General features: G+C 39.5%; 1 protein-coding gene across 1 annotated transcript; it reads left to right on the top strand.

Moving 5' to 3' along the window:
• Window positions 1–2661: 2661 nt before the first annotated feature.
• Window positions 2662–5911, top strand: CNPY1 (canopy FGF signaling regulator 1). Its single transcript, XM_062505338.1, is given in 4 exon segments — window positions 2662–2763; window positions 3270–3371; window positions 3705–3791; window positions 5485–5911. Coding segments are annotated over 4 exon segments (492 nt in total). The 3' UTR covers window positions 5686–5911.
• Window positions 5912–13089: the final 7178 nt, after the last annotated feature.

Genomic DNA, 13089 nt, shown 5'->3' with positions numbered 1-13089 from the left:
TTATTTTGACAAATGTTGGATTGACAGTTCGATTATTTTGAAACTGCCTTCTTCCTGCAGCTACATTTTGTATATTTTTCATTGCACTTTGTAATGCAATTGTATTCGTGGCCAGTTGTGGTATCTATCAAGCAAGAAATTTAGGACTAGATTAACAGAGACATAGTAATGAACAGGCATTTGAGCACCCTATAATTGACTGTTATTAAGGTGTTGTCACAGTAGTCTGTAATGAATTCTCTTGTTTTCTTTTGAAATTGGATGAGATATTCCGGAAAAAAAAAAAAGGGGGGGGGGGGGAACCCACAAAAACAAAAGCAAATTTAATTCAACCTTCAAAAAAATTGCCCCAAAGAAACATAATACCTTTTTTTTTTTCTTTTTAAAGATTTCAAATTATTTGAAGGTGCTTCCAATTTTGAAATGCTCAGTAGAAGAAAAATCAGGGAGAGAAGGAGCAAATTTTGTGACTTAGGTGAAAACTTTAAAACACATTTTTGTGTTCATCAATCTCCTCATCAAATGCAATGAAAAATCATATTTATATTTTTGCAGAAGATAGAAGATAAAGTTTGTTGCTGAGTACATGTTTTTCTCCCATTACAATGATGGCTGCCTTTTCATTCATATTTTAATGAGGTTAGTATCTCTGAGACAGCTTTTTCGGGGTGGAGGCCCATGTCTCCGGTACAATTACAATAGGAGTTGCTTTATTGACAAGTACTATTCAAAATCTTCACAGTATAGAAAGAAAGGCTTTAGTTTTCCACCACTTGTCCAAATACTTATTCCTCTCTTACTATTAAAACACTTGCAGAAAGAGCACTCTCAACTGCCTGGAGCCCTGTACACCGGGCAGAGCACAGCTCAGCAAAAAAAAAAAATACTTTGCTTAAATTCCAGTTGCATTTATGTCTGCAAAAATTTCCCTCAGTAGAATCCAACAAACAGACAGCAGAAACTGATAGATAGTCTTGGCAGCTTCTGCATCTGTGGGTTTACAAGAAACAGGCTTGTATAAAGGATAGCTCCTACCCAAACTGTGAATCTGACTCCAAACACATGAGGCAAGGCAAAGTTATGCAGAGATTACGCATCCAATCTATAATTTATTAGACAGAAACAAAAAAAATTTGTAAATCCAGCTCTTGGCAAGTTAATCTCTTGTGCTTTTTTTTTCATCTTCTCTATGTCTATGCTATCTCTCAAATACTTTTCATTACTCTAGCAAGGGAATACAGCCCAAATCTAAATACGATACTAAATAAAAGCCTGAATCACATCACAGAAGTGCTAGTACGTGCACAAAAACTTACTTTTGGTGCATCCAAAAGAAAGTTCACACAGCAAAACCCTCTCTGTAAATTTGTGGAGATCATCACATGTTGGATGCATTTTCCTCCAGCTCAGTCCTTGCCTGTGGTGCACATGAAAATGTTCAGGAGAAGGGAGTGCCCTGTGTTTGGGCAGGGTACCCCGTGGCATCCACAGGCTTTAGCTCAGCCACACTCAAGTATTCCTGACCATGGCACATGAAAGGGCTGCAGGACTGACTACACACCTAAATATTAGTTGGAGTATAAGCATAGAAAACCACTTTTTCCAAAAACTTGCAGAGTAAAACCCTTCTGCTGCAGATACTGAATGTCTCTAAGTGAAAAGAAACACAGGCACAAGAAGAGCCTTTCCCCATCAACTAACTTAAATTACTGTCCTGGTTGGAAATGTAGAAAGGGGATGAAATTTAGTGCAATTTATTGCTAGAGCAGTCAGATTGCAAAAACACCCCAGTCCCTCCCAGAGCAACACTGACCTCAGTAAAAGGGATGCCAGGGCTGAAAGTAGACTGAGGTTGAGTCCCACCTTCTGTTGTAAGGGCTGTAAAACCTTCTTTCTGTGTTCACAGGTGTTTTAATTTTTTGCCTTCAGAAACCACCGCATATTTCTTGGAATTTTGGGGGGAAAAGTGCTTGCTCTGTGCCTGAGCTGCTGGAGCCTTTGCAGTCCCTGTCCTGGTGATAGGAAGAAGCAGCAGAGTTTGGAGCACAAGTTTCAAACTTCACTTTTGCCACCACCTTCTTCCCCCACCAGCTTTTATTTTCCAGTTTGCAAAACATTATGTTTTCCTGAAAAAAAAAAAAAATGCATCCCAGTGGATGTGATGGAATTTTAATAGAAAAATGTGGTTTTGTGAGAGACTGTCTTTACTGTAAAATAAGTTATGCTGCCCTACAAACAGGGTTGGGATTAAAAGGCTGCTGTCTTTTTTTTTTTGTTTGTTTGTCCTTTTTTTTTCTACTAGGCACTTTTTTGCTTTTCCCAGACTTTTTTTTGTGTGTGTGTGTGTGTCTCTTTTTTTAGACACTTTTTTTGCTCTTCCCAGTTTTCATAAAAAGTAGACTCCCCATCTGTATGTGACTGGGGGAGGGAGGGATTTCATAATGGGCCTGGTGCAAGAAGAAGATGAAGGGGGAAAGAGAGAGAGGGGAAAAAACCCTCTAAGCTTTAATTTTAATTCTCCTGCCTTTATTTATCTGATTTGTGGCCAGATGGTGGTGAAGCAAGGCAACCCCTTTGTGCAAATGAAGCCCACATGTGAAAGTCCTTCTGTAATGTAATCATTGAGACCGGAAGGGTTCATACTGTGTCTGAAAAGAGACAATGGAGCCGGGATATATCAACATCGCCGAAATCGAGTTCATTTGCGATGCAGGCCCTTTGACTATGGTTGTCATGAAAACTTCCTACTTTGATCAGCAGAGGGTGGAGAGAAAAAGAAGAAGAAGGGAAAAAAAAAGAAGTCTTCTAAAGGGGCAGGGATGCGGCGCGGGTGTTTGCTGTGCACTTGGCTCCGGTTCACGCCCCTTTCCGGAAGACGCAACAGGGAGAGGAGCATCTTGCACCTTGACCTGTCTAGACGGGGCGCGAAGTTTGGGGGTTTTTTTGTCCCCGTTTCCAAGGGCGAGGGTTGCTCTTTGACCCCCACCACCAGCGGTGGCAGCTCTCGGGGTGTAGGTAGCAGCCAGAGGTTTCCTGCCGAATTCTCACCGCGGCCGGGAGGGAAGGGGATGGACAAAGACACGGACCAGCTGTTCGGAAATAAAGCTGAAATAGTAGAACCTGGGAGAAGCTAGGTTTTGTAAGCTATTATTTTCTGCACAAAACCCCTGGGAGGTATTAAACAGCTGCATCTGAGCTGGTGAGCAGCGGCTAAAAGACAGAGCAACAACTGAGAGCCCAGGACTTTTGGCAAACTCCGCTTCAACCAGAGAAACAAGTGGCTGGAGCGCCAAGGGCTTTCATGGCCCGAACGTCCACCACCGGCCGTCTCCCTTCGCCGCGGTGTCTTCGGGCTGCCGGGAGGTTTCCAAGTGGGAGGCTGGCTTTGGAGGAGGGCGAGGGGCGTGGGGGGCACGGGGTGTGAGCTGAAAGGCCCACGCAGGTTCTCCAGGACCACCTTATCTGGTGCTGGCGTTTTAAATTTTGTGCGTAATGTGATGTGTCGACGGTTCTACATAGGGAGAGGGATGCTCTTTGTGCTCTTTCTGCCATCTAACTAGGCATTATCTGCATGAAGTGTGGGGGTTTGGTGATGTAATAAGCCAAAAAAAAAAAATCAGTCTTTTCCTCCATGAGGTTTCTTTAACCAAGTCAGAGACGGAGTTGTTGGGACGGAAAAGGAGATGGGATGGATTTACTCCTAGGCGGGGGGAGAAAAATCTATGCAGCCTATAGAAAAAAAGAAAAAAATCAGTATTTAATCTGATGCTTACCAACCTTTGAAATTTGGGGTAGGCCAACAGAACAAACAAGTAACCTTTTATTTTCCAGCCACAGCTGTGTCAGTGTGCCCACTCTTTCCCATCACTAGGAAATTCATGCAGATCATGCCTTGTTTTAATATTTCCATATTTTAAACATGGTCTGTACTGCTTCCTCACAGAAACTGGCTGAATATTTTGTAATAACACTGCATTTTGTCAGATGCTTTATAATGTTATTTAGAAACATATCTGGATCTATTTAGGGCTTCATAAATATGAATAAAGCATTTACAAAAGGCAGAAGTAACCCACGGATTAGACCAGATGCTTTATTCATTACAAATTTCCTAAACTTCAACAGTTATAAACTACATTTTACTTGCGGTTTCTTTTTTTCTAAGTGATTAAATACAAATTAACATTTCCCAGAAAAAAAAATCTCTGCAGATTTATGTGCAGGAAATAAGGGAATTGTACAAGTGGCTAAAATCCAGATTGTTAACCAGAGTTTCAAATATTTATAGACAAATTAGGGGAGGAGGGGAAGGATGTCATCTTTTTTTTTTTTTTTTTCCTGAGGCCTTGTGGTGTAGAGATGCATTTTTCTCAGCTAATTCTGCTAAAAACACCAAGATGCTCCGGCTGGCTTCGTGTCAGTGCCTTCTTCAAAATTATATTTTATATATTTTTCATTACTGCTTTTGGGGCCTCTCCTTTTTTTTTTTTTTTTTTTTTCCTTTTTTTATTAACTCTTGTGGAAAGTGAACGAAAACAAACAAACAGACCATTAAAAGCCATAGGGTTGTGCTGGCCGTGGCCTTCCGAGCAGTTGAAAAGAGCAGAGTGAGGAGCACAGGCAGAGCTCTGCCTCTGTCACTGCCAGCTCACGGTGCTGGCATGTCCTGGCAGGTATTGCTTGGACTTTTTTCAGTCAAGCACAACAAATGGCCTTTATTTGAGTGCGTGTGAGTGTGTGTGTACGACTTCCAGCAGGCAGGTTTTCTTGCACTGTGGTTTTTCTCTGCCCACCTTAAAGGGCTTCCCCTTGTTCATGGGTTGAAGGCTGTGTTTTTGGAGACAGGAATTCCCTTTGAACGTGCACCCCGAGTTTCAAGTTGCCAAAGGCCGGGCTGGTTGTTGCATCCCCATGGACCTGCACTCGCGCACCCATCCCGGGGTAGGGATGCGTTTTTTGGGGCACGGAGGTGAATTGCCAGCAGCTCCCTAAATGCTGGGAGGAGGGGTGCTCGGCAGCTCTGTCCGCACTGAAATCACAGCTGCATCTGCAAGGCCGGGGAGCTGCATTTATGGCACATCGTCACCGCTAATATCAGACTACAAAATGGGCTCGTTTTATTTAAATTTCGAATGCCTCCTCCGCGAGTCCGTGTTGAAAGGGGCGGGGGGGAGGTGGTGTCCCTAACCAAGTGAAATGCCTTTTGGAGGGGTGTCCCCCCCCCCAAGTCCATGAATGTGGTTTTGAAAACGACAGTGAGGCTGGGCATGAAGTTTAAGTAATATTTGGTAGCATGAATTCTCTGTCTCAGGCAGCCCCCATTCATCCCCAGGCTGAGCAGGGCAGGGACAGCAGAGCGAGCCGAGGGCTCCTCGCAGCCGCCCTGCTTGCTTCTAACTTAAAAAAAAAAAAAAAAAGATAATAAAAAAAAGAGCACAGTACGAGTATCCTCTTTTTTTTTTTTTTTTTCCTTCGTCCTTACAGTGGGAAAGTATCGTAGAGGAGTATGAAGATGAAATATTCTCACTTATGGCCCAAGAGGCAGACTATCTAGCTGACAAGCTGTGCAGTGAAAAATCAGGTACTGTGTCTGATGTAACATGTGCTCTCTCTACAGCCGTGTGGGGTTGGGTGCTTTTTTCAAACCCAGCGTACTGCTTTGCAGGAGAAGTGGGCTGTTGTTGAATATGCAATGACACTACATGGCTTTAAAAAAAAAAAAAAAAGAGACAAACAACAAAACAACCAAACATCCCCTTTTTTAAAGGCTTTTAATTCTTTTAATCCTTGTGTGCATATTAATGCAGCATGATCTGAGCATCCCAACTAACATGGTATGTTTTCCTCCTGATGTTATGTGACTTTTTGCTCCTTGTATGTCTGTACCGTCATTTCCAGGTCAGAAATGAAACTAACCCTCTTGCAACAAAATACAGACATTTGTTTCTCCTGTTTAATTGCTAATTGCAGCCACTAAGCTGAAATGGGAGCCATAAGAATGTAGGTTTAGAAATGTGCTTCTCATTTTTAGGTGAACTCTTCGTTTTCATCAGACAGGAGCTGTCCTTAGAAGGGCTGGCCAGCCCACTGCCTTCACCTCCTGGGGAAAATGTGTTTTATAATAATTTCTTGTTTTCTTTCTCTGTAAAACATATAATTCCATATAAGCAAGGCCTCTTTTCAATCCTGACAAAGTAAGAAAATTCTTTCCAAAATTAATTATAGCTTCTTTTAAATCTTCCTCCATTTGTCTGTTTCTTTCCCTAATTTTCAGTGTTTTGGGGTAATTTTTCAAGTTTTATTTTCATTTCTGAATGCAAAAAGCACCTAACTTGAGGCACTAAGTTTTACAAGATTATAAATGAAGTTGGGTTATCCCTCCTCAGCATGCTGCCTTCAGTGCTAGAATATGCATGAAAAATATCGATCTCCGAATCAACACTTGTAAATAGTGGTTTGTGGGTTTGAGATTTAGAGGTTGTAAGCATTATTTGGGGTGTAAGAAACATGAAAAGTACTAGAGGGTGGAAAAGAAGTTCATAGAAATAAGTTTGTGTACTTTAAAACTCCAGGGTATTTGTAGTATTTATTGAAAACACATAGTCTGGAGCACCGGAGAGCTCCATCTGTAAAGACACAAAGTTCTCTCTGTAATCTCCTTGGACAAATAAACTCCAAAAAATAAACTTTCCAGAACAAATTTTATTTTCTACAAATATTTCCTATTTGTCGTCTCTGCCATCATGGAGCTGCTCTTGGTCGTGCCAGTAAATGATTTTGAAAACAACATACTTCCTCCAAAATGGACGGCAGGATTTCTGGCACTGGGCTTTGCACAGAAAAACTTCCTGAGCATTTCAGAAGCAAACCCCAGAAGAGTTTGTGGGATAGTGTAGAAAAATCATCACCTTCCAGAGTAATTTTCTCAGAGAAGAGGAGTCCAAGATAAACCTGCTTTCCTTCTTGGCTTCTCTTATAGCAGCCTCTAAACCTTTTGGAAAACAAATTGCAGCTCTGTGCATCTTCAATAACACTGTGAGAATATTTTCCAAAGGCACAGACAAAATATTGATATGAAAATATCAAAGCCCACGCTGCTAAAAATCTCTGTGTTTTTTTTTTTTTTTCTTTTCGTGGATATGCTCAAAAGCTTTCTCACCCCTCCTTGAAATACATTTTGGGTTTAAAACCTACACTGTGTTCTCACCCAGCCTTTTTACACCAGGAAGATAATTTCCTCCCTCCTGGCAGACGAGATTGCTGTAACTGCATGTTAACCTCCTTCACACAAATACCCCCCTGCATATGTGCAGGGCTGCTCTTCCTGACTATAAATAGTGGTCCGCAGAGGGGAAAGTAGTTTAGTTTTCTTCCTGGCAATTAGCACAGATAAACAAGCTGCCATTTAATAAACAGAAGTGCAAGTCCTCATCATTGTAAATATAGGATGCTTGCAAAAGCAGCAGGAACACTACAGAGAGATGCTGAGCTACGCTGATATAAAATAAGGGCAAGAAATTAATCTGCAATTTCCCGTATCGCCCCGTTGCCCGTTTTAAAAATGTCAGTACATTAAAGAGTAAAGACTAAAAAAAGCCACAGGGACTTCTTTAAAATTTAGTTCGCCCAGTGTTTAAAATGGGATGAAAGTAAATGTATTAAATTGCATTAAAATAATGAAAGCATGTTTTTATTAACTCTGCAGCAGGCAGGAGATGGCAGAGGAGCACAGTAGTACCTGACAGAGCAGGGAAGTGCCTGCTTGGGTTTTTCCAAGGAAAATAAAATTCAGGCACCAGTGGCACTGGAAATGGCGAGTCTTCTAAATTGTGTCAGGCTTCATGCCAGCCACACAGCACCAACATATAACTTACTAAAGCCTCCAACTCACAGAACACAATGAGACTTCTATTATTAGGTCTTATCTATCTTACAATGGCAATTTTCATTAATATGTTATATTAAAGCAATATTACACTTCTATCATCCTGCTGTAAATTATTGGCTCCTTTTATTCAGAGCTCTGTGTGTTCATTCAGAATAACATTTTTAACTTCTTTTTTTTGGGGGGGTGGTGGTGCAAATTATCATACTAAGTGATAGAAATAGTATAGAAAACCTCTCCAAAGCCAGTTGTAGATTTTGATGCTTTGGATTTCATTATGAAGCAGGAGAGAAAAAAAAAATGAAATAAAAAAGACAACAACAAACCAAGTCAATATTAATTTCATTATTATGCCTTCAATTTTCTTTTTAAAGGCTGTGTACTTGAATATGGCTTATTTCTTGTGGGCCATTTCAGACTTAATATTGGTGTAATCAAATCCCTTTTCTACTGTTCTGTGGTAAAATAATAAGGGGTGCAGTTTTCTGTCAGCCTACAAACATGACATTAATGAATGTCTCATATTATGGTAAGCAAACCCCTCCTCTGCAAGTCCCATTTAGTACTTTTATTTAATTCTAATATCATAGCAGACTTCTTCTTTTCCTTTATGGCTACTGGAGATGGATGTTTCTTGTTTGATTAAAAAGTGGGAAACTTCAATAAAGTCTTTTAGCGTGATCAAACCGTTTGATATTTACAAGCATAGATCCGTTCGCTGTCATGTATTCTTTGATCATGCAAAAAGTCTCAGTGCTAGACAGGCAGGCAAAACCTGCTGAGACGCACCTTCAGATCCTCTACTATTTTTACAAGATTAAAAAAAAACCCTAAAAGTTAATTTTCGAGGAGATTGCCCATTTTTTTTATCCCCCCCACCCCCAAAAAGAAGGCGCAGTTGCCAATCGGTCCAATGGAATAACACGGATTTTTTTAAATTGCCCTCTAATTTTCTTTGCTGATTGCAATCATTTTCTGTGTGCTTTTTCTGGGGTTATATATATTTAGTTGTGATAGTTGAGGCTTAGTGCCATGCCAGCAGCATTTCATTCAGGGTTAAATGGAGTTATGTAAAGGCCAGTAAGGAGCCAGAAACCAGTGAAAGCTTTTGCTAATGTACAGGCCAGAGACAGCTGATTTAGAAGTGGAAAATAATTTAACACCACTTATCTTACGAGTGCTGAAAGCTACTGTTTAAGTAACAGCAGGACTTCTCCTACATAATTTTCTTTTTATGTGCTCGCAGCCATAAAAATGTTCTATTTGGTTAAAATCTTATAGTCCCCATTTTGTCTTAAAAGTGACCTACCCCACGTGTTTCTTTATTTAGCTGTTTGGAAAGTTTGACTATAATTTAGGCACCCGATGTTGAGTTATACAAAGTGAAACAAAACGCTCTTATTCAACTGCGAAGAAATCCAGAAGTCTTTTTCTGCACAATTATCACTCAAACTATTGTGTTTTTGCAAACTGATACTTTGTAGGAGTTTCATTCCCAGTGAGAACTACTCTCCTGGAGAGTTTAACAAAGCTAGCAGCTACATCAATTAAAAGCAACTAAAATGTCTGTTATGGGTATGTGCAGAATATTAAGCTGCCATTAAGTCATTTACCGCTCACCTCAACACCCTCTGCAAGATTGTGGTTTTAAAAGGCAATATATGGGGTGAGAAGCTGTAGTTTAATGCTGCCACAGCACTCTGGAATTACATATTTTCTCACATTTTTCTCCCTGTGCAACTAGGAAAAAGAACAGGAGAGAGAGATTAGCCTTTGCGTCCCTGCCTTGAAATAGGATCTGTAAGCACACATTTCTCCAAGTGCTACAAGGGACTGGAGGATCCACATTGGTGGGATTTATTAAAGAACTGGGCTGTAACACTACTTCTTTTAAAATACAAAGTTCGATCTAAAAAGCCCACCAGATTTTAGCTGCAGCAATGAGGTTATACTGGGAAGACAAGGGAAAAGAATTTGAAGACTAACGTGGGTCCCTCCGGAGAGAAAAACAGGATATTTTCTGTATTTATTAGTGTCATACTGTGCAGTATGCTGGGGTCTGTTCTCCTAGGCTGTTCCATGGCCAAACCCATAGAAGCACCAGCAAGACCCCAAAGCCAGATGTGAAACCCACCTGGGCAGCGACAGGTTCACCACCAAAGCTTGGGTGCTTTCTAAGTGGTTTTCCAGCAAGTGTTTAAAAAAAACTCCATAAACTGTGTTTATGTGATGTGACAATCATTAGAGAGCCTGATGTGGTGGGATAATTTTTCAATTCACATGAGGCAGACTTTTAATGACTTTGCAAAAACGTCCTCTCACACAGGGATGCACAAGTTGTGTCCCTGCCCTGTAAGGGAAGAGCCAGACACAGAATTATTTAACACATTTGAGGACAGGACTGCTTTGCTTTTTTACCAAAAAATCTTTCTTTACCTGATTCAATAGAAAGTATCTGAGTCTGACTCACTGACAATGTGCCATGGTTATGCCTCATGCTGTCCCTCATTCCTGATTTATTGCCCAATGTTGTCTAACACGTTTTAATTTTCACCTTCACACATTCACTGGTGGAAGCACTTCGAGAAGAATACCTCTGCTTTTCTAGTTTGAAAAGTACGTATTTTTGATTAAAGAAACAGGAACTTTCAGCAAAGTGTTACTCTTCAGGACAACAGTAAATCACAGGGGACTTTTCTTACCTTAGGTGCCTGAGCAGAGGCTGCTGCTCGCAAAGGTTGCAGAAGAGATCAGCTCCTCATTGCAGACTGAAGTAAGATGAAAGCATCCATTTTTTCCTTGTTTAGTCAATTTTTGCTATTGTACTATCTCTGCTGGTTTTGACTTTTAATCTTAGATTGTGCCTCCATTCCACAGGGAGTTTATTATTATTATTATTATTATTATTATTAGTAGTAGTAGTAGTAGTAGTAGTAGTAGTAATAGTAGTAGTATTTTAACTGTTTTTCTGTTTCTGATATTTTGATATGAAACGTGCAGATGAGAATGTGCACTTCTGATGAGAATGTGGAGTTTAATGGGCAGCTGGTTTTTCAACCTTATTTCTATGTTCAGATTTTTTTTTTACCCCAAGGTATTTCATTTCACTTGTGCTGATTTTCTTAAAATCAACATCTGATTGTCACAGAGTGGGGGACTGCAAAAACTGAGCCTCCCACTCCAGCAGAAAAATACAAATCAGAGAACTAAAAAAAATCTATTATTTTTTTTCATGCATTTAACAGATTACTTTTTCATCTGTTTTTCCAGACCAGAAAGAGTTTAGAGTTTGTAGCTAAGAGCTGTCAAGTTTCTATCCCTGTTATTGAGATGAAGATGGCAAACTTTTGAAATAATTTGTCCTTTTAAAGGTGAAATAACTTAGTAGAGAGTATGAAGTCCTTAAAACAAGCCATTCCTTTAAAATTTCCATATCAAAGTCCTACTGATCCCGATATAAACGTTCACTCAACATCAGCACCACCAGTGTAATAACTTTTTTTAATTAAAGCTTTCTTGTTGAAGAAATGGCAAAAAACATCAAAATATTCCTGACAGAGGTTATACCTTTCATCATTGGGGTGGTTTTTTTAAGGTCCAAAGTATTTATTAATCAGTACAAAACATTTGGTCATAAATCTCACCCAGAGATGGGTGAGACTCAGTTCAGGTTGTTGCTGTGTCTCCAGAAGACAAAGTGGGAGAATATCTGCTTCAGGCTCCAACACTCTATAAAAACACTGTTTAAAAGGATGTTAACTACTTAGCCATGGTTTTAAGGTAACAAGGCTAGTTCAGAGCAGTAGAATATTTATGATAAAAGTAAGCTTTATAACAAAGAAAAAGTTCTGAAAATACATAGGTCACCTTTATTACAGATTGAGTAAACACTGAAGAATATGAAATGATGAATTTTATAATGAAAAACAACACCCCTCTCTGATTAAAAATCTGTTAATAAGTGTCACATAATTTTAAAATTTGTTTATAGATTTTTACAATATTTCTAAAGTTAAATATTTCAACAATGACACAATCCATCCCTCAGTGCATGTAAATTGCTGAAGCTTCACAGAAGCAATTAGAGCAATGCTGATTTACAGCAGTTTAATGTCTTGTCCCCTAAATCTGTAACACAAAGATTTGTTGTTTGATTTAATGTTTTTAAGAAGACTGAAGTTTTTGCTTCAGGTGGAACATTCTCTGTCATATCCTACTGACAGACCAAATTTGCAGAGTGCTTTATCAAAGTTATAATTTGAGTATCGTGGAGCAGCTACACTCTATAAAATGGAAATAATGCCTTCAGTATTTAAGGAAGACTTCCTTCACACTTAATCCAATCCAACATCTTCTTTGATGTGTATGTAAACAGCAATTTTTAAAGAAATTTCCAAATATTTGAACTTCCTTTCTATTCATTCTGCTCCAGACAGCCAGTTTAGGCCGAGGTGGGTTCTTTACTGTGGATACTGAGCTCACCTCACACACAAAACTCAAAATCAGCTGGCTCTGTTTAAAGTCTGAGAGCAAGAAAATGTTTCTTATTGTGCATAGACCTAAGATATAATCATATCAAACTAATGGGAAAGGTTTGGATTCCCCTCCTGTTTCTATTCTGTTAAATCTGTTGATTTTTGAGTGGGTAGAAAAGAGAGATTTGGCTCAAAGTATGCTTTAAAAAACATATGTTACCATGTCACATAAAAGGAAAACAACCACTGGGATTCTGTGCAGCTATTTTAGAGTCTAGCTAATTCTCACCTGATTTTAATCATATGTTTTCCCCCCAAAATTTAAAAATATTTTACCTTTCTCCAGCATTCTATTTTTATCATTCAACATGAAAAACCCATAAAAGTAACTAAGAAAAGTGATTCTCCAGGAGAACAGCATAGTGCAAGTGGCCGACCACTAGAAAAAGATCAAAATAAGTAAAATAAGGTGGCAACAGGGAGTAACTTTTGGAGGTTTTTTCCTTTGTATTTTATAACAGAGGAAACTTGTATGCTTTCTGTAACAGCAACTGATAAATTATTACAGGCAGATATGTTAGGATGTCTCTTTAAAATTTAAGTGCTGTCTTGTGCTTTGATATGCCCTCAGAATTGATCACAGTCATGCTATAAGAGAGTTCTTGAGTAACCTGGCTGGGTTTCTTTGCTGAGCATCCAGTCCTCCAGTGCTCAATGCAGGCACCAGAC

This window comes from Cinclus cinclus, chromosome 1 (assembly GCF_963662255.1).
Source record: "Cinclus cinclus chromosome 1, bCinCin1.1, whole genome shotgun sequence".
In the NCBI taxonomy this organism is placed as follows: Eukaryota; Metazoa; Chordata; class Aves; order Passeriformes; family Cinclidae; genus Cinclus; species Cinclus cinclus.
This window is presented reverse-complemented; position numbering and strand designations above follow the sequence as displayed.